The 24,846-nt window shown below is 42.1% G+C and overlaps 4 protein-coding genes across 4 annotated transcripts; 2 read left to right on the top strand and 2 right to left on the bottom strand. All coding sequences in view use genetic code 11, as the record gives it.

Annotated features, from left to right (window-relative positions):
- Positions 1-7,597: 7,597 nt before the first annotated feature.
- Positions 7,598-8,917, bottom strand: EGR_07941 (hypothetical protein; the record flags this gene model as incomplete). The annotated part of the gene is made up of 1 exon (XM_024497190.1): positions 7,598-8,917. One exon carries the CDS (start codon positions 8,915-8,917, stop codon positions 7,598-7,600), a length of 1,320 nt encoding a protein of 439 aa, XP_024348388.1.
- A 3,981-nt stretch (positions 8,918-12,898) lies between these two features.
- On the top strand, positions 12,899-13,558 carry EGR_07940 (Charged multivesicular body protein; the record flags this gene model as incomplete). The annotated part of the gene is made up of 2 exons (XM_024497189.1): positions 12,899-13,306; positions 13,346-13,558. The coding sequence occupies 2 exons, from the start codon at positions 12,899-12,901 to the stop codon at positions 13,556-13,558; spliced, it is 621 nt and encodes a 206-aa protein (XP_024348387.1).
- Positions 13,559-15,525: 1,967 nt separating this feature from the next.
- On the top strand, positions 15,526-19,539 carry EGR_07939 (Cyclic AMP-responsive element-binding protein 3-like protein 4; the record flags this gene model as incomplete). Its single annotated transcript, XM_024497188.1, has 6 exons — positions 15,526-15,579; positions 15,620-16,255; positions 16,330-16,592; positions 18,040-18,368; positions 18,587-18,747; positions 19,363-19,539. 6 exons carry the CDS (start codon positions 15,526-15,528, stop codon positions 19,537-19,539), a joined length of 1,620 nt encoding a protein of 539 aa, XP_024348386.1.
- Positions 19,540-19,642: 103 nt separating this feature from the next.
- Positions 19,643-24,304, bottom strand: EGR_07938 (hypothetical protein; the record flags this gene model as incomplete). Its single annotated transcript, XM_024497187.1, has 5 exons — positions 19,643-19,701; positions 19,892-20,168; positions 21,720-21,761; positions 22,927-22,992; positions 24,128-24,304. The coding sequence occupies 5 exons, from the start codon at positions 24,302-24,304 to the stop codon at positions 19,643-19,645; spliced, it is 621 nt and encodes a 206-aa protein (XP_024348385.1).
- Positions 24,305-24,846: the final 542 nt, after the last annotated feature.

Below are 24,846 nucleotides of genomic sequence, written 5' to 3'. Positions count from 1 at the left end.
GGACTGAGCTGGCAAGTACGGTAATCTGTATTGGGTTCTCTCTACCACTTTCCTCTTACATCGTCAAATTTCGCTTCACTCCGAGGGGGATAGCCCCGGCTGGTTCGATTGACGAAGTGGATTGAACCGGATCCATGAAACTGGAGAACCGTCTCACTGGATTTGCCGTGTAGCATTTGGAGTAGGTGCAGTGTGCGTCCACAGAACGTAATGTCGACAGATATCGAATCGGTGAATGAAACCGCTTGTTCAGATTGTCCCTATGTCAACTGGAATGATTAAAGTTTTAGACTTTTCAGTAATGTTTCATGCGGGTGGAGCAGAGAAATTCGTGGAATCTACATAATTGGGTTCCATATATTCTCTGTATCAAGAGCTAACAACCAGCTTTTTGTCTAACTGAGAAGTAACCTTTGTATTCCAACGTTGGAAAAATGAAAATGTCAATTGTCACCATCCAGATGATCTGTTCACTACCCACACCACACTTTCAAGGTCTAGATCATTCCATCCCCCAAGAGCTTAGACATTGTATTTGTCTGTGTGTAGACGGGATCTTCAACCATGGATTTCTCACTGGAGGCTAGGCAGGAAGTACCGGCCATGTTCCACACACGATTAACCAAGTAACCAAGTAATATTTAAGCATCAACCTGGTAGGGTGCTAGCCACTTTGTCATTTGATGCCCTTTCATCACTTTTTTATTGACAAATAATTCACAGAGTGAACTTTGACCACTTTTTTGGCTCGATTTCATAATCAAATGTATCTGCTAATTAGTGCCCGTCATATATAAATGACGTTCCTACGGGGATTGGTTACAGGCAGTGTGTGTGTGGGTGTGTTCGCCTCTTTCCATGTGTGATGAATTTTCTTTCCCTCCCTCCTACATAGCAATGTTGAAAATTCAGTATCCAATGTTCCTCTTAGTACATTTTTTACATGGTTATGGATTTTACCACCTCTTCTGCCACCTTTCCTAATTTCCGCACTTTTCATATCGCTTAGAGGTCGTGCTTTTCCCATATTTCTCGGTGATATTTCCATCGTCAAATTGGCAATTATGAATTCATACTGTGAATGGTTGGCTTTGTCCGCATTTCACTCCAATCTCGTCACCCACAAAGTGTGTGGAAGTGCTTTGGGTGATAGTTAAATTGCGATGTGGCCTCCCTTTTACAGGTATGGTGTGTAAACAGGCCTGTAAACTCATTTTCTTGCCTACATTTGGCGACACTAATGTGTGGCGTGCTTTTTTTCCACCCTTTTTGGTGGATAACTGGTTGCAAACTGTGTAGGAGCTTTTCAATTTGGACGTAATGGTCAACTTTTTTTGGCCTGTTTGAATGCTAAAACTTCTTCGGGTTGTGGTGCTCAATACCCCTTCGGTGTAGCACTCTGTCGGTGAATCTGTCCAACTGGCGGTTTGGTTTTTTGTAGGAAAAAAAGTCTAGGCAACGTCCTCAAACATTTACTCACTGACTGGCACACGTCCATCAACTTGACGGTCTCCGCAGAAAAAACTCCCAATGCGGGTGTTATGACCTCCGGTAAAAGTGCAGCCGCACCAACAAGGGTAACAGCGGAAGCTGTCTCCGTGTTGTGTTCTTTTGTGGGCGCAAGTGCATCATCACCTGCTCAATAGTTCATTGTTGTTAGAAAACGAGGCTAGAAAGAAAAAAATGTGAACTTTTCTTCCCAACCAAATATATTCTCGCCTTTCTTTTAGAGAGTTGCATTAACTGTGTGGGTCTAGTATATGCGAAAAGGCCTTAGCTTAGCAGGAAGTTGCGAATGTCGGTTTCCAGTGTTGTCAAACCCGTCAACCGGTGCCTTCCCGGTGGATGGATTAGGTAGTTTTGGCTGAAGGTTAACCTCAGTAGCTCCGCCCCGCCCAGATCTCGTAACAATTCTTCAAATTCTGGTGCTAAGGCGTTTCTTCCCCTCAAAGCACACTCATTTAGTTGTTCTTCATAAATTGTGTAATGCTCGCATGCTATTCGCTCCATCAGAACGTCATTCGATGTTTTAAATCTGTCCCTCTTCTCATTTCTGCAGGTCTGAAACTTACCTTCGGCCGGTCTTTTCCTCTTTTTCGAGTGTCTCCGACCCACTTGATGTGTTTTCAGCTGGGGTTAACTTTCTTTTTAATGTGCCTTGACGCATATTTTGAGCCTCTTGCTTCGTCTTCCACTGAAGGCAGTTGAAGCTGCCTCACTTTTTTTGTGGAGCTGACCCTTCATTTCAAATCTTCACCTTCTTTCATCCACCCGGGACATCCGGTTCTCTTGTTTTTCTGCAGGTAGGTAGACAAGCCACCTTTCTTGGCAGGTCATTTTACTTGTGTTGTCTCTCCAGATTTGGTAATTACTTTCTACTATTTTGGTTTGGCATAGCTAAAGTTGGTGGTAATTACCTGTAATTAAGATTGCCCTTTCCTTTTAAAAGTTAACTGAGCGCACTTTACAGTGGTGACTTCCTTCAAAATATCACCTTTTCTTGTTTTCTTTCTTTCTAGTCCTCAGGGTAAATTGCTTCGTTGCAGAATATGTGTTCTTTCTTACTCTTCTCCTTTTTGTGGATGCTTCGAGCTTTATACTGATTTTATTTTTGATGGTTTGAGCGAATTTTAGTGGCTCTTAAACAAACTCGTCTCCTTTTTTGCGATGGCGGTTGGTGTTTACAAGTTTTTTAATTCCCCAGCAAAATGCTTCGGGCACGCGCTTTCAGCGGGAGGGGGGGAGAAGGGAAGAGAAGGTGGGGGCGAGACAGTTGGAGGTTTGGATGTGACAACTCTTACTTCACTCAGCGAATCTCTAATTCATCCCAAATCACTGAAATTCATCTACTTTGCTATCAGCCTTATCGTGGTTAGTAATTCTCTTCCACTTTCTATCCCCTCCCCTCTCCCCAAATTCTGTAATGGTAAACGATTAGGGTATTCTAATTAGGCTACTTCTACTCACTCAGGAGTTGAAAATCCAAGACTTTCATTTTCTCCTATTAATTATTCAAGAAGGTAAATCCGGTTATACACTTACTCCCTTCCTTCCTCTTCCTGTTTTTGGATCCGTGGTCCAATAGCCCTGCTAATAGAGGGTCCAGCCCTCTGATTGGCTACACTTCAGGGTAATAGAGTCAAAACTAACTTCGCTTTTTCACCCAAGCTCCACCTTTTGTCGTCTTGCAAATTAACTACCGAGTCTACAAGAAGTTAGTTTTTTTGTTGCTACTTTCCCTTTTTCCTTTTGAACTTTGACATACTTAATGATTTGGGAGCATTTTTCCTCCTTTTGGGGAAGTGGATTGGTCAATTCTGTATTTACAGTGCCATGGTAGATTTTTTCCTCGTTTTCATTTAGATTCGAGGAAGCACTTTTCCCGTGATTTGCTCTTTTACAAAAAATGACAAATTACGCAGCTAATGGAGTTTTCTACGATGAAATTTGGGCTGTATTTTAATCCACTGGGTTTATTGACACGGCAAGGTGATGGAGGGTGGAATTGGGCCACCACCACATTTGTCTGTCTTACGCACTGTTTTTTTTTTTCAATCATGTTGACAACTTAATTTGTCCCAAGTGGTGTGGTGCAGGACCACAGTGGTGGTAGTGGTGGTAATGGGTAACGACAAAATGCATCAAACTAGCCTAATTTATATGTGATTTTTTCCCCTCTTCTTGAGGCAAGGGGTAGGCGAGAAGTGAATTTAGTTGGTCTGCCACGCACTATAAACACACGGACAGAGATACACGTCTACTGCACATGCCTACACACACACTTCATCGGCTTCGCGTGTATGCAAATTCTTGGCCCACGCCGAACAGCGAAAGGCAGCCAGGTAGGCAGGAAGGAAGAAAGAAGCAAAGATCATCCTAATTTGCATTTTTCACTCATATTACGCCTACTGTGTTGCAGGCTTTCTCTCTTGATGGTTGGTAGTTTTTGGTTTTCTTTTGCTATTGCCCCTACCTACTACTCCACCCTATCGAGTGTGGAGAATTTTGCGGACTGATAAATCGCGGTCTTTTATCTGCCTTCCCTGTCTTAAATGTGTGTTTGTGTGTGTGTGTTTGATGTCTCCGATAGCAGGTGAGTGTGACTCCGGTTTCCACTATTTCATAGCTGACAGTTGACAGGCCAACTGTAGTGTGCTTCTTTTTTTCTGAGGTTCAGTGTATTTGTGTGAGGTTTATAAACTACTTAATGGGCGGTGGTGGCAATATGTATTCGATGGGAGGGTGATTGTCAAGGCACCTGATAACTCGTTGAACTCTTTGAATATGATTGATGTCTTCGTCTTCACATAATGCACACATTTTCAGCTATACCTTTTGGCCCCACTCTTTTTACAATGTACCCTGGAGTTGTCTTTTGGCATCAGCACCAGTTTAATAATCTGTCTCGCTGCAATGCATCCCTTGATCCGAGATTTCGTAATCACTCTCTCACTCGTGGGCGCAATCGTCGCTGTTTTTCATTGACTTATGCCATGTCATGTATCAGAATGAATTGGAGCAATTTGACTTGAGAAAGGTCCTTACCACCGTATGAAATCGGTCCTTGTTTCATAGTTCACGATATTGTCAGTTTAGTTTTGTTGGCACGTGTTCTACAACTATCAAACGAAATACGGGTATAATTCAACCCCAAATGAACTCTTTATAATGCCTCAAAAGTTGGTCATACGTTTTGTGGAGATATTTCAAAGTACAATGCAATTTTGATCTTTTGTGTTTTTTTTTCCGCTCATTTTCAGTGTCTGCATTACTGCCGAAAATCTACCTCGTGTTTCAACGCACGCATTGACTGTTCACAAATGATCAGCGCGCGTGATTTGGCATTTTACACTCGTCTACGGTGCAATATCTCTTCACCAGTGCAATAATCCCTTGTCTTCAGCCCCCCGTCCCTGCCCTCACCCAGCTCATCATTCATTAATTCACTTTCTTTCATTACCGACAAACGATTGTGCATGTGTGTGTGTGTGTGTGTGTGTAGTAGTTTTGGCTCTGTTTTATAGGCCAGAATGCATTCATTTGTAGCCGTCCTCCCCTCCCCCCCCCGCCTCCCCTTCCATCCCTTTTAGTCTCGCTATCTTCCTGTCTTCTCTACTTACCTATCTTGTACTTTGTTAATACATGAGCACTTCTTTGTTTTTTTCAACTTCGATGGCCTTGATTGATTGCTTCTTCCAGAGTTGAGGGTTGGGTTGAAACCTGTGACGAAGAGAAGTTTTTTTTTCCACTTTTTTTAACATGGATATTGATGAACTTGTGTCTAGATGGCTTTGAAAGTCCACTTTTATGAGCAGGTTCTTGCGACACTTAAAAGAATGCAGGAAATCTTGGTTGTTGTGTTAGGTGCTCCTTCTTGTCGTTAGTTGTTAGGTTCTGACGCAACCAGGCGTAATTCTTTAAAACAATTGACTCGCTCCTACAAAGTCTCCACCTCCATGCCCTCGCTGTCAGGGCTGCACATGTAAGTCGCCTCAGTTTTGTTATCTGACTCCAGAGGTCGCAAATGAGTGACGCGTGTTCTTTACCAATCTATGCTGTTTCGTTGCATTCATTGGTGTCGTAGGCTGTGACGGTCGATCATCCTCTAGTGCTCTGGAGGTCAGCTTGTTAAATAAAAATTCACGGGGGAGGATCACTGTGTTCTGGTGGAAATCCATCCGTTGTAACTGTTTAACTATGAGGAGGTTTTGACCACTGCATAAAATGGAGTTTTCTCCAAATCTCTGCATCTTACAACCTCATCAAGGCATCTAAGTCTCTTTCGCCTCACTGAAGGGTAGATTCAAAGTAGCAACTCAAGAAACGATTCCCAATGAAGGCATTATCAAGTGTAGTTACGCGCAAAGCTATCGGGGCTGTTACCCATCGTTGGTGTGCTCTCTACTCTCACCAAGTGTCAGGTCCGCCTGATGGAGGTGATTCCGTTTAGTCTGATTTACTAAGGAAGGTAAACTCGGATGCTAGCATTGTAGACTCGAATCAGTGAGCCAGCTTTTTTTGTCTAGCCTGCGGGGGTGTGGTATGCGATAGTAGAAGGTAACTCCCACTAATGCTTGGGGCAATGTGACTCTGGTGATGAATCACTCATCAAAGGCTACTGCATTGCGTTCATGCCCCCTTAATGGTGCAATGATGTAGTAAGCGCGACTTTCAGCAGTGTTTCACGTGAATCATGACAATCCATCTCATTCACACGCACCCACGTTAATGGAAATGGGAAGGTGAAGGCAGTGATCCAGTCGAAGCATGTGGGCCTCACTCACGTGCGAGAAGATAATGATGACTAGCTTCAAAGGCTACCAAATTTTGGCTTGCAAAGTTAAACCAACGTGATCATCGTTGGCAGTCCCAATACGATTCACTCATCACACACTTTTGAGTCACGCATCGTTTGTGCTCCGATCTGTCTACCTGGCAAATTTTTCACCCTCTGAGACAACCAAGACTGATCATATCACCTATTCTTGCAAGTCAATACAGAATTCCATGCCGTAGCACAACGCGTCTATGGGGGAATTTAGACTTCAGGAGGGGAGGGAATGGGATGAGCGAGAGAGCGCCTCATCCCATCCTCCACGTTCCTTAAGTCACAGGGGACTCTCCTCGCGCCGCATATATCACCGGTCTCTCGGTTTCTTTGTTTATTTGACTTAAAACCTTGACATTGATCTACGTATTTGATTAATTAAAAGCTGATGCGGCATTTGTTTAAATGCGTACGCTGAACCATGCGGGCACTTTAATCTCCACAACTAATTTCCCTCTGGGGCATAGCTTTCAGACCTCGCAACTCTCCTGTACGTTGGTAACGTATGTTTTACCATCCTCCTTTGACTTGACACGACCTTGAGGGGACTCAAGGCGCTACAGATTCTCACAACACTTAAAGTGGAGGGGCCTAATTTGATGTCTCATGTCCTGTCGAATGTTAGTGTGACAATTTATGTAATATCTGATCATGTCACCGCTCTTCTTGACAGATTATCTTCATGTCATTTTTAGCCCCAATTGAGCATCTTGTTTTTCATTTCATTCAGACATGACATGACGGGGCACTGCCCAATGAAATTCAAGTGCCCTCTTATTCATCAATTTAGTTAAACAATAGTCGTACACTATCAGAAAAAAAGAATTTTCCCACAAAAAACACAAATTAAGTGGGGTTTATTAAGACGTGGGCTCGATGGGATGTTGTGGAGCCGAACACCTAATACCTCTCCTCACATCGACTGCTCTACTCATTGAGGTAGCACCACCATTCTCCATCGTGAGGTTTTTCACACCAAATTTAACCAAGCATTTAATTAATAGCTCTAAATTTCCGTCACGATTTCCTTTAAAAATGGTAAACAAATGTCAAAATTAATCAATCCAAAACGAAAAATCAGTTTATTAATGATTATTTATAAAAAGAGAGGGAGGAGAACGGTGATTATGTTGAATCGAAAGGAAGGAGAAGGCAAATCACTTACATCCGAGGGATTAGATTGTCAGCGCATTCATATGGGTGGAAAGGGGAGAAATAGAGTAATATCAGGTTAGAATACATGATACTATCTTTTCTTGCCTTCACCATCTACGCTCGACTCATGCTTGCGTAGCTGTTTCTTCTATCACTTTCACTGCTCGAGGAGACGCGTCTTCCTACTCCATTGTTCGCAGGTCTGTTGACGCCCCTTCCCATAGGTTTCTCCTTTAATTCCACCTCTTCATCACTGCTGGAACTGCACTCGAAGTAGCTGTAGTTTTCTGGGACTAAATGATGTGCAGTGAACATGTAGACATTTCCAGATTCCGATAGTCGACTTCCAAAGCCACCATCCGTCTTGATTATCTTTACATCGACAGCCCAGTCATCATCGTACATGTCAACTAGTAGGGCTTCGCGTAATTCCTCCTCCCGTCTAGCGTATATGGGTTGGGCAACCTTCCAGTTTTTCGGGGCTTCCACGTACATCTCCTCGATGAGCGGTGGCTGTCTTCGATGATGCTGTTTCTTCTTACTAACTTTTGTGGAAGGCGATGCACTGTGCAGTGGTGTGCGTGGAAGAGTGCGTGGTGAAGTATTCTCCTCGTCATCCTCCTTTTCAGTCTCGGATTTGTCCTCGTTCAACATGGCCGGGAATGCGGATTGCACCTCTGGTGTGGTTACGGTGTCGATTTTATTCACTTCTGGTTTAGATTCGATCTCGGGGGCTTTCCTGGGCGATATAGCACGTGGCGAGACGTCTGGTTTTGCAGCATGGGTACTTTCTTTTGCCGTGCTTTCTGAAGCCGTGTTCGGCTCCTCGTTTTCGGAATGGTCACTTTCTTCTTCCACATCATAGGTGGGTGGCTTGTCCACATCTTTACCATTTTCCTGCATTTCCACTTCGGGTTCTTCAGAGATTGCACCTTTAGAGGCTCGTGATTGACCAGGCGATGTGACTTCTGATTGTGAGGGCAATGGGGCCTGAGAGCTTAACTTTTTACGTCCACTCTGGATGACATTGCAAACACGATTTGCGTCTGATTCGCTCTTCATCTTTAACAATAGGTAGGCGCGATTTCCCTCCGATTTATCAGGCACCACAAGAATCACTAATTTGGGATCTCGAGCAAAAATGAAGAAACGGAAGATCTCATTGCATAGCAGCGATAATTCGCGTGGCGCCGATCCAACAACCGATTTACGTTTGATTATAAGTCGAGTGTCGGTGCCGATGACCTTGACTTTGTGGGCCTTTCCGAGATTTCGATGTGAGCGCATTTCGAGAACTTCTCGAGCACCCTGAATATCCACCTCATCCTGTGGTTTGATGGGCACTCGACCCTCTATAACGGCTTCTGTCTTAAACTCCGCGCTGGTCTTCTCCTTGCGATGCTTGTGTTTTGCAGTAGCAGCGTTTGTTGACATACTAGGCGTCGGTGAGGTATCTGATCAGAATGAGAAGCCCTTCCCGCCGTTTGTGTGCAGCTCACTCACTGCTAGTGTGTGTGCACTGCTCAACCAATCACGTCCTCACCACCGCAGCTTCCCATTGGATGGAAGCGCGCGTTGCCATGAGATTTGCTAAATTAAACAATAAAGGGCATTGGTTTGAGTAGTGTTAAGTGCGTGGAAGTGTTTTCCATCATCTGACCCCTAAAAGTGGAATATTTCAGACTTTGATGGAGTAATCACTACTCGCACTAGAAAAGTGCTTAATCCAAAGGTTTGAGTACCAGATAATCAGAAGTTCGACTGATCTAGTAGGGGGATGCTTTGGAGACCGGTTCGGCGACACTGAGGGTAGTTTCAGATTCCATACTATTAGCAGCTCCATTCAGCGCTGGTTACGAAAATCTCCTACAGCGATTCTATTTAGAAAGGCAGAAATTAGGGTGGAAACGCATGTCCAAAGGACACTCTCTCCCACAGATCAGTGGATCAGCAAGTCGTCAAATCATATACTTCATTTCTGCAGGTCTTTTTGCCAGTGGAATAGTACATTTTTTCCACTCGCCTGACTTCATGTCAGTTGCTGATTAGACCCGTAAGGTGTTTGTCGCGCCAGCACCGCATTTACCTCTAATTAAACGCACACACAAGCATAGGGATGGACATACACTCGCTTGATGGCCTCATTTAAATTGCAAAATCAAGCTACGAGGAAAATACCTGGAAGTTTTCTTTTTCCGTGAATCATGAAATTAAAATACTGAGTTTTTTACTCGACGGAAAGCCATTTTGATCGACCTGATTTTGGAAAACGGTGAACTTGTTTCAGCCAATGGAATTTGTGCGGAGGCTAAGGGTGCATCTGGGCAACTGATTGGAGCGGTGCTTTCAATGCAGCAGCCAATTCACTTCATGCAAAAAAAAACATAGAAAAAATGAACAAAAACTGTTTGTTTTCCTATTCCCTTCCGACTGGGTGAATAAACTTCATGGTACGGTTTTTATACTTTGGTACATTCTTTAAAAGCGTTGCTAATTAAGAAAATGAGGACAAATTAAAACCAATAAGAAAAAAAAGTTAATTAAATTTTTGTGTTATTCTTGTTGCTATTCCAGTAAAGTGGGTGCTATTAAAATCGCCCATTTTGACCTGAAAACGAGGGCTCAAGTTTTCACAAGGGAGTTCCCTTAAATTCCAATTACGGTAGTTCACACCTGCAAGCGGTCGGCTCAGCCTAATCCAAAAAATCTGCATTTTTTTCCGGTAAAAATGAAGCCTGGATAGTGCAGTGTGCTTTTTGGAAGTAGAAATGAATGAATTGAACCAAATCTTCAATATGGCCGTCGTCACCCTACCAGACAATTGGAACAATGTGAATGGCTTAAATGCAAATAAGGCTTTCACTTTTGTTCTTTTTTTCAGAGCAATAAAGTGTTCAAATCGCATTCTTTTTGCTATTTTCGGCTTTTAAAGTTTAAACGAATGACGAAAATGTCGAATGCACTAAGCCATCTCCAAGCTTTGGGAAACAGTTGGTAATGCATTTCGGCAAGACTCTGAGCCTTCGTGCGTGTTGCGCCCTGAGGTTGTAAAAAGTCATAGTTCTATGGCAGAAAATGTATTACTGATGGTGTTTACTTAATTCGCGGTTTTTATTCATGATGTGGCCACTTAGGGAGTTCCACCGTTGCACACACACTGGCGAGGCCACCTCACCTACGCGCCACTTCGGTAACCCCAAGCCCAAGTATTATGTCTTCTTTCATTCTCAGGAAAGTCTCAAGGCGCTACAATGTTGCGTAGCCAAGGTACAACGGCGAAGCCTCAAATTCCCGCATAATCAAAACACAGCTTTAAACAAATTGTAAATGTAGCGCCCCGAGACTTCCCTGAAGACGAAATAAGACACAACACTCGGGCAGAATACATGTATTCAGCACAGAGAAGGTGTTTGGGCTACTGGCATGGCCCAAATGCCAGTCCACCCAGCGAGGTACAAGAAGGCAAATTCAAAAGTCCAAAAGTGGCGTCTCACCAATACCGAGGGATAAACCACCATTGTATTACAATAAAAGTATTACAGAATGCAGTATGCAAATTAGCATTGTCTCGAATGACGGGTGATATCTAATTCACCCGAGGCATCATGTATTTCATTTTCCGTGAACATGTGCTAAATGACTTCATGTGATGTCTTTGATATTTGCATTTTGAGATTGCGTCATTAATTTGTCTTCCAGAAACCAGAGCTTTTTCCAAACCCTAGACGGAGGCATGACTTTGTCTCAACTAAGCTTCGCTGTGGATGGCCAAAAAAATGTTTGCAATCTCATTCACCATGATATTTAGCTACTCGCCTTTCTTGATTTGTTGCTCCCAAGCTGGTAGTAACCATACACACAAGATTGCTGTTTACTGAATGACTAGTTGTTTAAAAGGTGAAAATACCTCCTCCCAAAGCCATATCAAGGGGAGAGATTGGAGTTTGATGGACATCAGCGATGGCTAATCTATGGACCTTTGCCACATAACCATGTAGCAAATCATCATTTGGAATCCGTTTTTGCTTCTTTTAGGTTCTCACTGTCAATGGAAAAGCGAGCTAGATAGTTCCCAAGTGGAAAACCACTTTAAGTGACTTTTCACCGGGCACATTTCATGCGTACGCAAACGTCAGGGTGAGTATGTATTCCAGTGTGTATGTGTGTGTGTGTGTGTGTGTGTACATTTTACTTCGCTGTTCGCGTCAAAGTGTATTGTTGGGCGGATTTTCATCAGCCAACTGCGCACTTCTGTGTTGTTCAAATACAGGAAGGTGAGTTATGACACCTATGCGTCAGTTCTATCCCCTTGATCAACCTCGTGTATCGTATGTGAGTCGGTATGTGAGACAATGTTACGTTAAATAAAATTTGTAGTTGAATCTAATGGAATTTAATGTACAAATTAGGAATAGGAAGTTTGTAAGTGGCGGAGGTGGATATAACGAAAATACTATCAGAAGCAAGCGTGAGAACAAAATATTAAAAAATATGGCAATGAGGAGTCATCAAAGGGTCTGCTATTTTATGGAAGCTATGATTTACACAAAATATTTCTCAAATAAGATAATATTAAAATCGACTAGGGGTGCAAATTTGTCATGTTCTCACACATCAAACATTACGATATAAGGTAATGTGACAAGCCCCATCCAGGACACATAATTGAGAAACTTAAAACTGCCGGTCTAACTCACTTCATGAAGAAGAATACCACTTATTTGGAGAATAATAAAGCAGTCGGTATGTGAAATTACACAAAAATCATTTGAGTTCCTATTTTATGGATAGGTGGATAATTTGACAACAATAACTGTTATTTCTACATCCTGGGATCTCAGTGCGTGGATTTTTTATTAACCCATTTTTAATTGCATATTTCACTCAGATAATAAGGTATCTTTCAAGAAATCACCAGCAAGCCCACCAAAGTCAACTCCGGATGGTCGCCTTGAAAAATACTATAGACTGCCAGATGCCAGACAATACTTTGCCTCTATAATCACTTTTTGCTTTGACAGTTTGTTAGTTCTGCATCTGATATTGCGGACACTATGATCTCTGCACTTTGTACTTCAGCTTAACAGCATGATTCAATCTTGGCAGTTGCCTTATTGTTACTTTACGTTATTAATACAATTCTTGTCACATTGTTATGCCTCCTGACTATTCTTAAGAAGACTCGGGGTGCTGCGAATGAACGCTTGCTTTCATTTTAACAATATTTTGACGTTATTTTAGCTACATACTAAGTTGTTAAATTATAAGCCGAAATAACTTTTCTTGGCAAGTTTTAACCATCAGTATTTTTATTGTTGGGAAAATGCAAATTACTTTGACTGACTTAGATTGTTTTGATTTTTGTATTTGTATTGCGGGCAGTTCGCTTGTGGCTGGTTATTTGCCATATCAGCCATGGTTTCTTGGTTCAAAAAGCCGAGCCTGGAGGATCAGTTGTTCGACTTGAAATTTACTTCGAAACAGCTTCTTGGTTTTTCAAAGAAATGTGAGAAGGAGGAAAAAGATGCCAAAGCACAGCTCAAGAAGTCTATTCAAGCTGGCAACATGGATTGCTCACGCATTTATGCAGAAAATGCCATCCGAAAAAAGAACGAAGCCCTCAATTACATGCGAATGTCTTCAAGAATTGATGCAGTCGCGGCTAGAGTACAGACGGCGGTAACCACACAATCTGTCACCGCTTCAATGCGAAATGTTGTGAATGGTATGAATGCTGCCATGAAATCAATGAATTTGGAGAAGGTTTCGAACTTGATGGATCAGTTTGAGAAAGAGTTTGAATCTCTTGATGTGCAGTCCCAGGTCTGTGCTAAGATATTTCTTGATTAAATACTTTTGTAGGTAATGGAAGGTACCATGAATAACACTACATCCTTGAATGCTCCATCGAACGAAGTTGATAGTCTAATGCGGCAGACTGCTGACGAGGCTGGGATCGAATTGGACCTGAATCTACCCAGTGGAATCACTTCTACAATTGGGGCTCCTACTACATCGGTACCTGCCGAAGAGCAGGAATTATCGGACCGTCTGGCTCGCCTTCGTCAAAGCTAAACTTGAGTTACCCCCTTTACTGTGATGTTTCGCCTGATCGATTGTACACCTTTCTTTTCTTTATTCGTATTTGCATTAACACAGCTCTGTGATTCGTATCCAAGTGTTATTGTTCAACGATACGACGCACCCTCTCTTACTGATATATTCTTTTCATCTTTCATATGTATAGTTAGCACCTTTAAGGGAGGTTAACTTACAATTCAGGTGTGTAGAATTTGTCATTAGGTCATCATGGCCATGTCTCCCAATATATGCCGTCCGCTATCGTTTTTTGCCACCGACCCCTGCCAACTACTCAGACCAATATTTGAAGAAATTACAACTTGAGCGTAACCGTACCTTTGAACCCTGAACCTGTACAATAATCTAGTGGCACCACTTAACTGACGTTTGCTATTGACAATTCAATGCTTTCCATAGTCTCTGTGGCGTCAAATTTGGTTGTAAATTAGGATTTGGTTGTTACTTTCGGGATTTTCACGGTTAAACTTGAGCGGGGGCATGCGAAGACGCTCCCACGTGTAAAGATTGCTTGACGATCCTATTAATGGTTTGCGTGAACACACATTCACCCTTCGATGGTTGCTATTTGATGAGACCACACCTAGCTGTGCACCTCAGGAGCGTCGCTTTACGACTATTGCAGAAAAGCAAAATCATTTTTTGCTATTTGACTGCTCTACCATAATCGATCCATTGCATCACAAAGTTGCGGTAATCATCATCTTACCGACATCTTAGTGGATTTTGAGTAGGCAATTTGCGTAGGTGAGTAGATTACTATGTCTAATATATCTACCCACCTTTTATGTCCGTTGCATTCTCGTAAAGTTCTTAAATTCGGCGAATAATTGCGGGATCCAAAACCGTCACGACTATGTGAAACAATACGTATCTTCTGTTGGTGTTAAAAATCATAGGAATAGATAAGCTATGAGTACTGCAAAATTCCGCCCAGAATTTAAACGAAGTTTGTGGGTAGATTTGAAATGGAAGGTTAAGGTCAAAGGAGGTTTTCTTGCCCTTTTCAAGTAAATAGATACGAAGTAAAAGGAAGTGAGTGAAATATCAAAAATATTACAAGTGATTAACTATGGTGAATCTGTTACCGCATTATTTAAGTCCTACCCATTGTAGGCTGCAAAATTAGTGCCTCCCTCTGTGATGCTTGCGGAAAAATTACCTTAACTGTGCGTGTGACGCAACTTTGATAAAGATCTATGGGTCTAGCCACAAAATGACGCAAATCGTCGTAGAAACGCCGGGATTTACATCCAGTTCATGTAAAAGAGAGATAAAGAAAAACAATAGATTGTTATCAGGCTTAAATGGCAAGTGACTACTGGTTAGTGGGTTAAATTAGTGCCTAAATGGGAGAAGTAGGGGTTTATAGGATTTTTTCTTAGTGCTGACTTTTTTTGAGCTAGGTTCTTCCAAATTGCCCTGTCTTATTACCTCGTTTAGAATCTGAAGCAGGCTTTAATTTTGCTTAAGTAAAGAGCCATTTTATTAATACTACCTATTAATGGGACCAAACAAAAAGTACAAATTAACTAATGATAGTGACCTCGAACTATCTTGAGATTTTTCAAGGTGATCAATTATCCAATCAAAACACTAAGCTGACTTTTAACTATCTGGGTGGGTCACTAGTAAACGTCATCCTCCGTTAGTATTTTTTATGCGATTCTTTTCTTATTATTTGGCAGTATCTGATCCTGACCGCAACTGCTCTTCCCATATAATTTTTGAAACCCATTTAGTTTACTAAATATTGCTATTGAATTATTGTCGTTCATACATTCTTATCGGGCCTAACTCACACTTTTGTATCGTCTTGAAACACTTTAAAAAATTCTAATTCACTCCTTGTAGCAAAATTCAGTGCTCTCCTTTTTTACTTTAGAATATATTTTGCTGTTACTTAAGCTCAGGATTTACTTCCACTTTTCAACTGAGTAGCGATGGACTACGATGTTAGTTCCGCCGCCGTTCTTGTCCCACGAATCAGTGAGCAGGTAGGTGGACTTGTGCTATTTACCTCGACACAAATTTTAGCTCTCACAAAGCCTGAGCACACTGAAGGATAGATTCATTCTTGACGATAACACCAATACGGAGCAGCCACCCATTTCCCCTCTTTTCCAATCCATCCAGGAGGGATGTCCTTCTGATGTTATTCCCTTTCACCATCAGGAAGAGGTCGTAGCCACCAATGGCTCTCATGATGCTACACTCCTTTCCATAGGCGATCTTGATTCCATCGATGCTAATGATCTCTTTTCATTCTTCCTCGAGGATATCCCCACTTTGGATTCCACAGCCTTAGTTGATGGCAAACCACAGGATACTCTAACGTCTGTTTTTGATGCACCTCTCGGTACATCGCCACACTCTCCATTGTCCTCTGATCTTGATATTCCATCGGACCTTCTTGATCTCATCGATTCCTCGTTGAGTGGTTCATTAAGACAAAAATCAGGTTCCTCTTCCTCCTCGGACCCCCCCTCTCGGGAAAAAATGATCATGGATGCGAGCCCTTCCTACTGTTCAGAAGTAGATGATGATCAATACGGTAGTGGAGATGAAGAGCATATTGAGCGAGCGATGCCTTCCCGAAGACGAGGTCGGGGTGGTAATTTTTCCAATCCACCATTGTGTCTCCACAATGAGGATCTGGCTCGTGGCAAACCTGTAGGTTCATTCAACCTTATTCAGGTAGATTTTTCTGCATGGTACTTACCTGATCTGTTGGCTGATGTCGATAGGGACAGCGGTTAGTTCTCACAGCTGAAGAGAAACGTCTTCTAGTTCAGATGGGTCAACGCATCCCGACAGCGTTTCCACTCACACGTGGTGAGGAGCGGGCGATTAGGACTATGCGTCGGAAGATACGGAATAAGCTCTCAGCTAAGGCAAGTCGCGCGCGACGCCAGGAGTATCTTTCTAGGCTTGAATCGCGGGTGGCTGATTGCCATAAGGAGAATCAGCGTCTGCGTAGTCGTGTTACAGAGTTGGAAAAGGACAAACGGTGAGTTGAGTTTAGTTGGAAACCATCTGAGGTCGTGGAGCACTTTTGCTTGTGTTCATGTATACAGCCTCTGGTACAACTGGTGTAAGGGGCGTCGGCACGGCAATTTTTCTTTATTTCGCTTTACTGTGTTGTTATATCGCTTTAAGATAGCTGGAGTTTAACTTGAAAGCCGGGTTTCAATGCCGTCTTGCACACATAATTAATAAAGGTGAAAGACATTTATTTTTGTATGTGTGTGTGTGGAACTTTTGTGGCATATGAAAACGGTTCACTTCTCCTCCATTCTATGGTAGACTAGGTGGAATAGGATACCTTGGTGCTCTAATTTTTTTCACATATTAAAATGTGCGTGCGCATGTGTGTGTTAAGTTGTTGTGCACGATGAACGTAGGTTAAGTGTTGCCTTGTGCTTGACAGGGCGTCATTTTCTCATGCAAGAACACCTATGGGGCGCGTTTTGTTGTTAGGGGTTGACAGGGTCACTTTTTGGTCTCTCTGCTTGTGTAATTCGGCTCACCAAATTGATTTGATTTGTACCTTCCTCGCATAATAATATTGAGTAGAAAATTGTTATTTTGTTTTTTTGTCTTGTGTGTATTGAATGTGATTTTATCCGGACCGCCATTGGCGTCCACACTACATCGTAAGAGGGCGGTCATAGAAATGACCGACCATTGAGTCTTCCTATACTTATAAATTGGTGAGTGGAGTGCAATCTTTTCTCACACTACACCAGTAGTTATTCTTCTGTAGCATCGGAGTCACCACGGTGGTTAAAGTTAACCTAAAGTGAAATTATGCCGCTGCCTGATACTACTTATTTACCGCATTTAGGCAGCAAACAAACATTTACACATCTAATGGATTGAAGTTACTCAAGTATAAGTAGTAATGATGCGCTAAAATTCGACGATTTTGAGGTCATTCTAAAGCCATTTTCACTACTAAGATGCGTAATTCCATCGACTAATTTGCCTATCCTTGACAGGTGGGTGCAATCATATGTGCCTGATGGGTTAAAGTTGTCAAATAAAGTGACATAGCCAACTTTAAATCTTAAGCTGAAGATTTCTCCATTGCTGTAGATCATGATTAAACTAATTCTAATTGTATCCGTTCATACTGCTGATTGGCGCATTTTCAGTGACCACCCGGTGAACCTGCGACGGTAGATGCCCTCGCACACATCCGTAGGACTGAATTGATAAACTAACGTTCTTTCTAATCACCGCTTTATTAGAAATTTGTGTTTTTACAGGCGCCATATGAACATATTTGTCAAACCACCTTAGTATTTACGCAATTTGCACTACCGGTATACTTGATTTCGGTGACCTGTCTGCAAACCAGAAGCTGTGAAGATCCCGTAAACATATGTTTTGAATAACGAAGTAGATTAAAATAACTGGTAGATCATTTACACACCTGATGTATTCTATTTTAGCGGTCTGCTAGCAAACCTTCGCCAGATGCGCTCCTACGTGGCCCGCTTGATTGCAGGTACCTGGTCGGCAACAAACAGTGGCAACGGCTTGAAAAGTGATTCCACCACACCTCCACTGCAGCCACTCTTACCTCTCACTGTACCTCGTCAAAATCAACATCAGCAACAACAACAACAACAACAGCGCCTGCGGATGAAGTCAGGCAAACCGGCTAGTCTGCTGCTGGTGGCACTCATGATTCTCGCCTCTTCCACTATCTTGCCTCTGCCCGGTTTGGATGCACCTATCTCCAAAGACGTTGCAGCTGCTGATCAGGGTGTTCTTTCTGGTGTGTTTTGTGCGTTAGCCTTGCACCCATTGAAATGCATATAATTGACGTCGATTGGGTGGATTGTTTGACATCTAAATCAGGCATGGTGATATCAAACATCTTTTGCTTAGTTGCATGCTTTTCTCATTGCTGTATGATATAGTCTCACACGAAATTCGAGTCGCTTATGAAATGATGCCGCTGTGATTGTAGGGGCTTTTTTCTCTGTCTTTAAGGTCGATCTAGAGTTCTGCTGAACCAGAAGATTGAAGAGGATTACGCATTGGAGCACAAAAGTGAGAACTCTCTCCCTCCTCCACCCTCCATTGTCGATCGTGCAACTGATGCGGTGGATGATGGTCTCGGCGTCAAAACGAAAGTTCGCGTCTTGAATAAGGTACCCTCCCCCCTTCCTACGTGGTTCATTCAAATAAAACGGGGACTTTTTCTCTTTACACCTGTAAAAGGAGTTGTCAGTAGGGCAGGAAGTGTGCACGATTGCTGCTAGCCGCTGTAGGCGTCGTGAGGGTGGATGTTGTGAGTAGTAGTGGCTGTACGTGCGTGTGTGTGAGTGGAGGTGTCAAGTCCGAACTCGCGGATATTCACTTGTAGAAAAGACGACTTCAGACATAGTATTATACAGTGATGGAGCACCTAGCCGCATTAATACAGATTTAAAAGACGTAGGCCTTTCAAACATTACGAATGCCAGTTATGATTCTTCTCGTGGCGGCTTCCAGCACGCGGCTTCGGTTGTCTTGCTGTCCTTGGGACACTGAACCGATGCATTACCAATCATGGAATTGGATAGGAGATGTATCGCTTCGTGCAATAGTAAACACATTTTTTTTTCAAACAATTGAAAGGTTTGCTGCAAAACTATGTTTAGCAGAAGGACGGTTTATTTTCCAGGAAATTTCTTAACACAAAAGTTCCGATTTAAAGTGAACGCTTTGTGTATCACGCATTTTCTCCCCCATTAGTGCATTATTTTCCCGCTCTCTTCTTTTAGAGTGCCGATCGAGTGATTGTTCAATCAGTAAAAGAAGAGGAGGGGGATCAATTTGATCCATTCCTGCTGCCGACAAATGCGGGGATGAAGGAAGGTCTGATGCCTAAGGTGAAAAAAGGGCCAGATATTAGTCATCAGAAAAGTGTTCTGATGCCGTACTCGGTAGAGGATCTTTGATTCCGTCTCAGTTGCCTGCTGATCTACTTTTTTTTTTTCATACTTCTTGTCTATGCTTATGCTCCTACCCATCTATCTATCCACGTCTCGCAGTAATATACGATTAAGCAATCTCTAAGCTGGGCTGTTGATGGGTCATTAGTTTGAAGGTAAACAGATTGGCTGAGTATAATGCAAAAGACATGATATAACATTGCGTCATGTGGTGATGAAGTCAGAGGCTTGTCATATTCCAACAAAACTCATGTGACAGGTTGAGCGTTTGGTTCAAGTGCAGATGAGTCCCCCATGCATTAGCCTTTACGATTATGCGGGGAGGCTTTGATCACGCTGCCTATGCCATCAGTCTCACCTTTAGCATTTGCCTTCATTAAGGTACCTTCATGACTGCTTGGGACGCCGGGATATGTTGCTGAATGCCGTCTACCTCCTACTACAACTTCGAAGGTTGCTTTCGGTTGTGTAAATGAAACTTTTGTTTGGTATAGAAAGCTAGCAACTGTTGTAGGTAGCTGGCGCTTGAGAGCTTGCTGATGAATTTCCTGAATTTTGCTTTCTATATTCGTAGTCAATGATATGAAAAGGCTAGAACCGAAAGAACAAAAATTGTTTGTAAAAGCTTTAGATTTCTTAATTAAGTTGTAAGAAGGAATGGAATGGAATCCGAAGGGAGGGAAGAGAAAGAACTACCAGATAGATGGCTTAGATCTACCCTCTATTCTCTATATTACCCGCCACAATGGCGTAATGCAACCAATGGGAGATGGCGAGATGTGTGATATTGAAACGCGTGTGTTGCGTTCCCCGCCCCCCTTCCAAACATCTCTTTCTCCCGCCTATTTTGATTACACTCTCATTACATTAGTTACTACTAGGCCCAAACCGTTGCAATTAATTCGACTTGTCTGGTGTATGAGGCAAGTTGAACTTAGCTACCGAGATGAGAAAGCTGCCAGTAGTATGCGTTGCCAAGGCGCATTTGGGTGGAGGTGGTCCAAATTGTAGGGGAGACCGAACACAACCTTATCAAAGGCCTCAGATTATCTCTTTTAAGGGTGCGTCCTCATGACAATAGTAATGATGAGCACCAAAACAACTGATTAGGCAGAGTGTGCGTCTATGCTAAACTGCGTAAGCATTTTCATCCCACCAGCTTGCACTTCCAATCTACTTCTACTTATAATTATGTGAGTAGTACCTGCGCCTCCACATTAGTAGGATCTATAACGAATTCGGGCAGGGGGGGGGATACTGGGAGAGCTGGAAGTCGGGTCTGGTAAATTAACGTCAGCAGAATAATTCCTGCCCTGGGGAAAAAAAAAGGGTTGTGAAATGACGCATTTAGCATGTCAATTCCCCTCTAATTCACCCCAATTATGAGGCAGCATTCAAACAAGAACGCCTCTCCACTAAATTCGAAAATGGGATGGGAAATTTATTGCCTTCCATATATGAAGCACCACTTACCACAGGCTGCAAATAGGTTTAAGACCACTTCAACAATCCCTGGACGTGTCATTGGCAGCTACGCCACTCACCCCATTTTTGACCTTTAGACTTCTACATAGCCAGCAAAGACAAGGAAGTCGTGGCATTTTATGATAGCAACGGCCAAATTATCTTCTGTATGACAAGTAAACAACCTGCATGTGATAATTGGCGGGGGCCCAAAATGTAAGATTTAATAGCTTGCCATCACTTATTGATTCCACTTTGATGAAAATCGGCTTAACAACCCAGTTAGTAAACCAGCCTAGCGTGGATCGCACCGAATGCGTCTCAGTAAAGAAGTGGGTGTGCTGAGCGTTCAAGAATAAAATGCATGAGAAAATGTGTAATGTTCTGGCAGTATTTCAGCCCCCTGTTTGTTTACACAGGTGCATTAGGGTTAGAAAAGTGTGCTTTTGTTTACGAGAATGACCTCAGCACCAGCCAGATGTCTCACTTCTTCCGAAGACCATGGTCACCACTTAGGTCATTTGGTGCAATAATACACCGGTGAACCGATGTGATTAGCTCCAGTAAAATGAATAAAAATCAGTCTCATTGAAAAGGCGATCAGTATTGCCGGCGGTCCAGGATTCCGCCCCAACGTCACGCTTGTTGAGCTAGGATAAGATCTTGACATCCCCTACTTTGCCCCGTGAATTTCCCTAGTGCCTTTGGGTTCTGCCATTTACCCAAATCCAGAGACAAATAGAATTTCCTCCACCAAGAAGTAACTTTAAAGTTATTAAAATAGAAAATGTGACTTACAGGGGTTTCATGATAAATTGGGAGCGTTTTTTTTGGAAAAGTAGTTATTTAATTGAATAGGTGCGGTTATTTATTCTACCTCAGTAACGGAAATCATTGATAAGCGGGGCAAAAACACCAAAAATATATGCCAAAATGTTTAAATTGCCAAATGACCTTTGAGTGCATACAATTGATTATGTTTATGGATATAACATACGAATTACTTAAACTGCTAGGAAAACGGTTGAGTAAAATGCAATAGGGTATTTTAAATTAAAATTTTCTGAATAAATGTTATACTTCAGATTGCGTTCGAAAACCGAGAGATTGTGACAAGAATACTTACCTCTGTTTTGTAGCAAAGATGCGTCAAATTAAATGATTTTTAACCATTATAGACTTTACCAAAGTGTGTAGCTTGAAATGGTCCAAAGATTGTTTTTTTTCACGTAATATTCTTTCAAAAACCCCCGTTATTCTACTCCTACTACTAATAATTCTTTTTGAAATCCATAAAACTGCGTATATCCTGCTTGCGAATTTGAAGCCCTGTGACCACTAATACTAACCAAAACTGACAATCGTGTGAGCTCGTGCGAACAATATGCTCAGTTGGATTTTTATATCCCACTGAAACGTACAGTTTATGGAGTTAGGGAGGATAGGTAGGCCACAGGTGGGTATGTAAAGCTGCATTGTCCACCTTCAGGCCGCAGAGAAGGGCGCCTCTCCTGCTATCCCATGCCGCAAATCAAATGTGCGCGGCTCTTTAACGATGAGGACACTTCGTCAACCACAAAGAGAACTGTTGGGTGCGCTGAACGACAAAGTATGCCCATCAAGGTGAATGGGTAGTGCATTTTCTGGGCGAAATTTACGATCTGTCCACATGGATGCCAACGATTATAACCAGTCGGCACGGAAAATTTTGCAATTGGGATAGCACGAAGCACCTCCATTTAGGCCCAACCCAAAAGATCACAGCAGTAGTGCTCCCACAGAGAATACCAGCCCAAATTTTAAGCTGAATGGGTATTTTACCTGACCATCTGCTATCCCAAATTACAGTCGAGGAAATTCCTTCGTTCATTTGTAACTTGTCACACAGGATCTAGTAGCCACCATAATTTCGTATTTGAACCTGGTTACATAATTGAGGGGACAAACAATATTACTTGGCTTTAAATGCCGAATTCCTGGACCATTTGTTGGTTTCTAAAAGGCGTAAACGTAAGTAAGTTTATTAAGTGCCATCCAAGAAGTAAGTGAGAAAGAACTGGTGATGAAAATGACGAAAAAGTCAACAAAAAAGGTGGGATTGAACCCGCTTCAAAAATAGCCTTCGACTAATCAATTGGCAGCATAGAAGTGATTGATGGGTTGAGGTTGGGCCATGATTAAGCAGTCACATCAGGTGGCGTTTTCCATATGCCATTAGAAAACCTGACTAATTCCTCAAAGCTCAAGGAGACATCAACAAAGTTCACTTTGAATAGAATTCCAATAGAAAGGTGAAAAGAAGGAGGGCTAGTTTAACTACCCTTTAGGAAGACAATTTATGACATTCGAAGCAGCCTCTCCCTCTCACTACTGGCATTATCTCTCATTGAAAAGTAGGAGGAAACATACCTTACAAATGACTCTGTAATCAAGGTAATAGTATTAGACTCCCAGCGGTTTAGGTAGATCATATACTGAAGCACTTCTAGTGCCAAATCAGGCACTTGTGGCAGTTAAACTGTACCACATCGACTTATAAAGTTGGCACCAAAGGGTAGGGTTATGACCCTTCTTCATCCTTCTAATCAAGCATTCCACTGTACTTGAGGAAGATTTCGGGCTCCAACTTTGGTGACGGAAGTAAACAAGTCGGGTGGTATTGGGCAACTTTTTGAATTCTACACTGGGGATGAGTTAAAACGGAGATTTTTGTAGAATTATTGCCAACGGAGTGTGATCAGGTGTAGGCACATAGAAGGCGACCTTGAAAACGGGCCAATTAGATGTCAGTAATAGCACCTGTGTAAAACATGTATCGAAGAGCAGGCTGTCTCAGTTAACCGGTCCTTCTGTACAAATACTATTTTTGCTAGAACATGGCCTTAGAGAAGTTAGTGATTCTTCGTTCTGCTGAGAGTCGAGAGAAAAATATATAATGACCACTATTTGAAGGAGGTATTAATAGCCTTTAGAATGACCTCAAAAGAAGTCTATCCATATATTTAAAGTGAGGATGATTAGACGCATATTTTTAGATAAAGGGATCTTTTAAAAGCTGAAACACTTAACCCCCTTTCTACACGTACGTCACGAATATGTGACACCCCGATTTCCTTGTCTGAGTCCACACTTCAGAAGGATTTTTAAAAAATACTTGATATTTTGAGATAAGTAATCTGTTGAAATAATTGTACTTTAAGAATGGTTTATTTTGAAGAATGAAATCGAAAACAAAATAGTCTTGATTCTGGTTTTTTCGATTGCCAAAGCTATAAATTCCCTTCTTTGATGAGCAATTAATTTGCATGTTTACCAGAAACCTTCCTAAATGAACTTGTCATATGGCTGAGCTTGACTCTAAGAAGTAGTAACTTCATGGTAAATCACCTTTGTGACGCAGTGTAGTTGCGCTCTCAGGCAGGGCCTAATAAAAGAGAACTCGTGCAAAAATATACCTAGGACGCCTTACCCGTTCGCCATCAGATTTTTACCCTCATGAGACAAAAAAAATGAGTGCTGCACTAGATGGCATTAGCACGAGTTTAAGCTATCAAGTGGGAAGGCGATCAACGAACATAAAGAAACTGTACAATCGCAGATATATTTACTAACATAGCGTTCCGTTAATTTAATCTTTTAAAGACATTTCAACTGTAACGAATTGATACTTATTTGAGACATGCCACTCCACTACAACTCTGTGCGTAATAAAGGCAAAATATAATCAGTTAATAATGCGCTCACAGGAATTCTTACTGTTCTTGAGCAAATACTCTTCCGTTTTACGGGACATTCGACGACTATGTAGGATGTAATTTACTATTCAAATCTAATTTTTAAACTTGTTAC

The sequence above is a fragment of the Echinococcus granulosus genome, assembly GCF_000524195.1.
Source record: "Echinococcus granulosus chromosome Unknown EG_S00091, whole genome shotgun sequence".
NCBI classification, from domain to species: domain Eukaryota; kingdom Metazoa; phylum Platyhelminthes; class Cestoda; order Cyclophyllidea; family Taeniidae; genus Echinococcus; species Echinococcus granulosus.
This window is presented reverse-complemented; position numbering and strand designations above follow the sequence as displayed.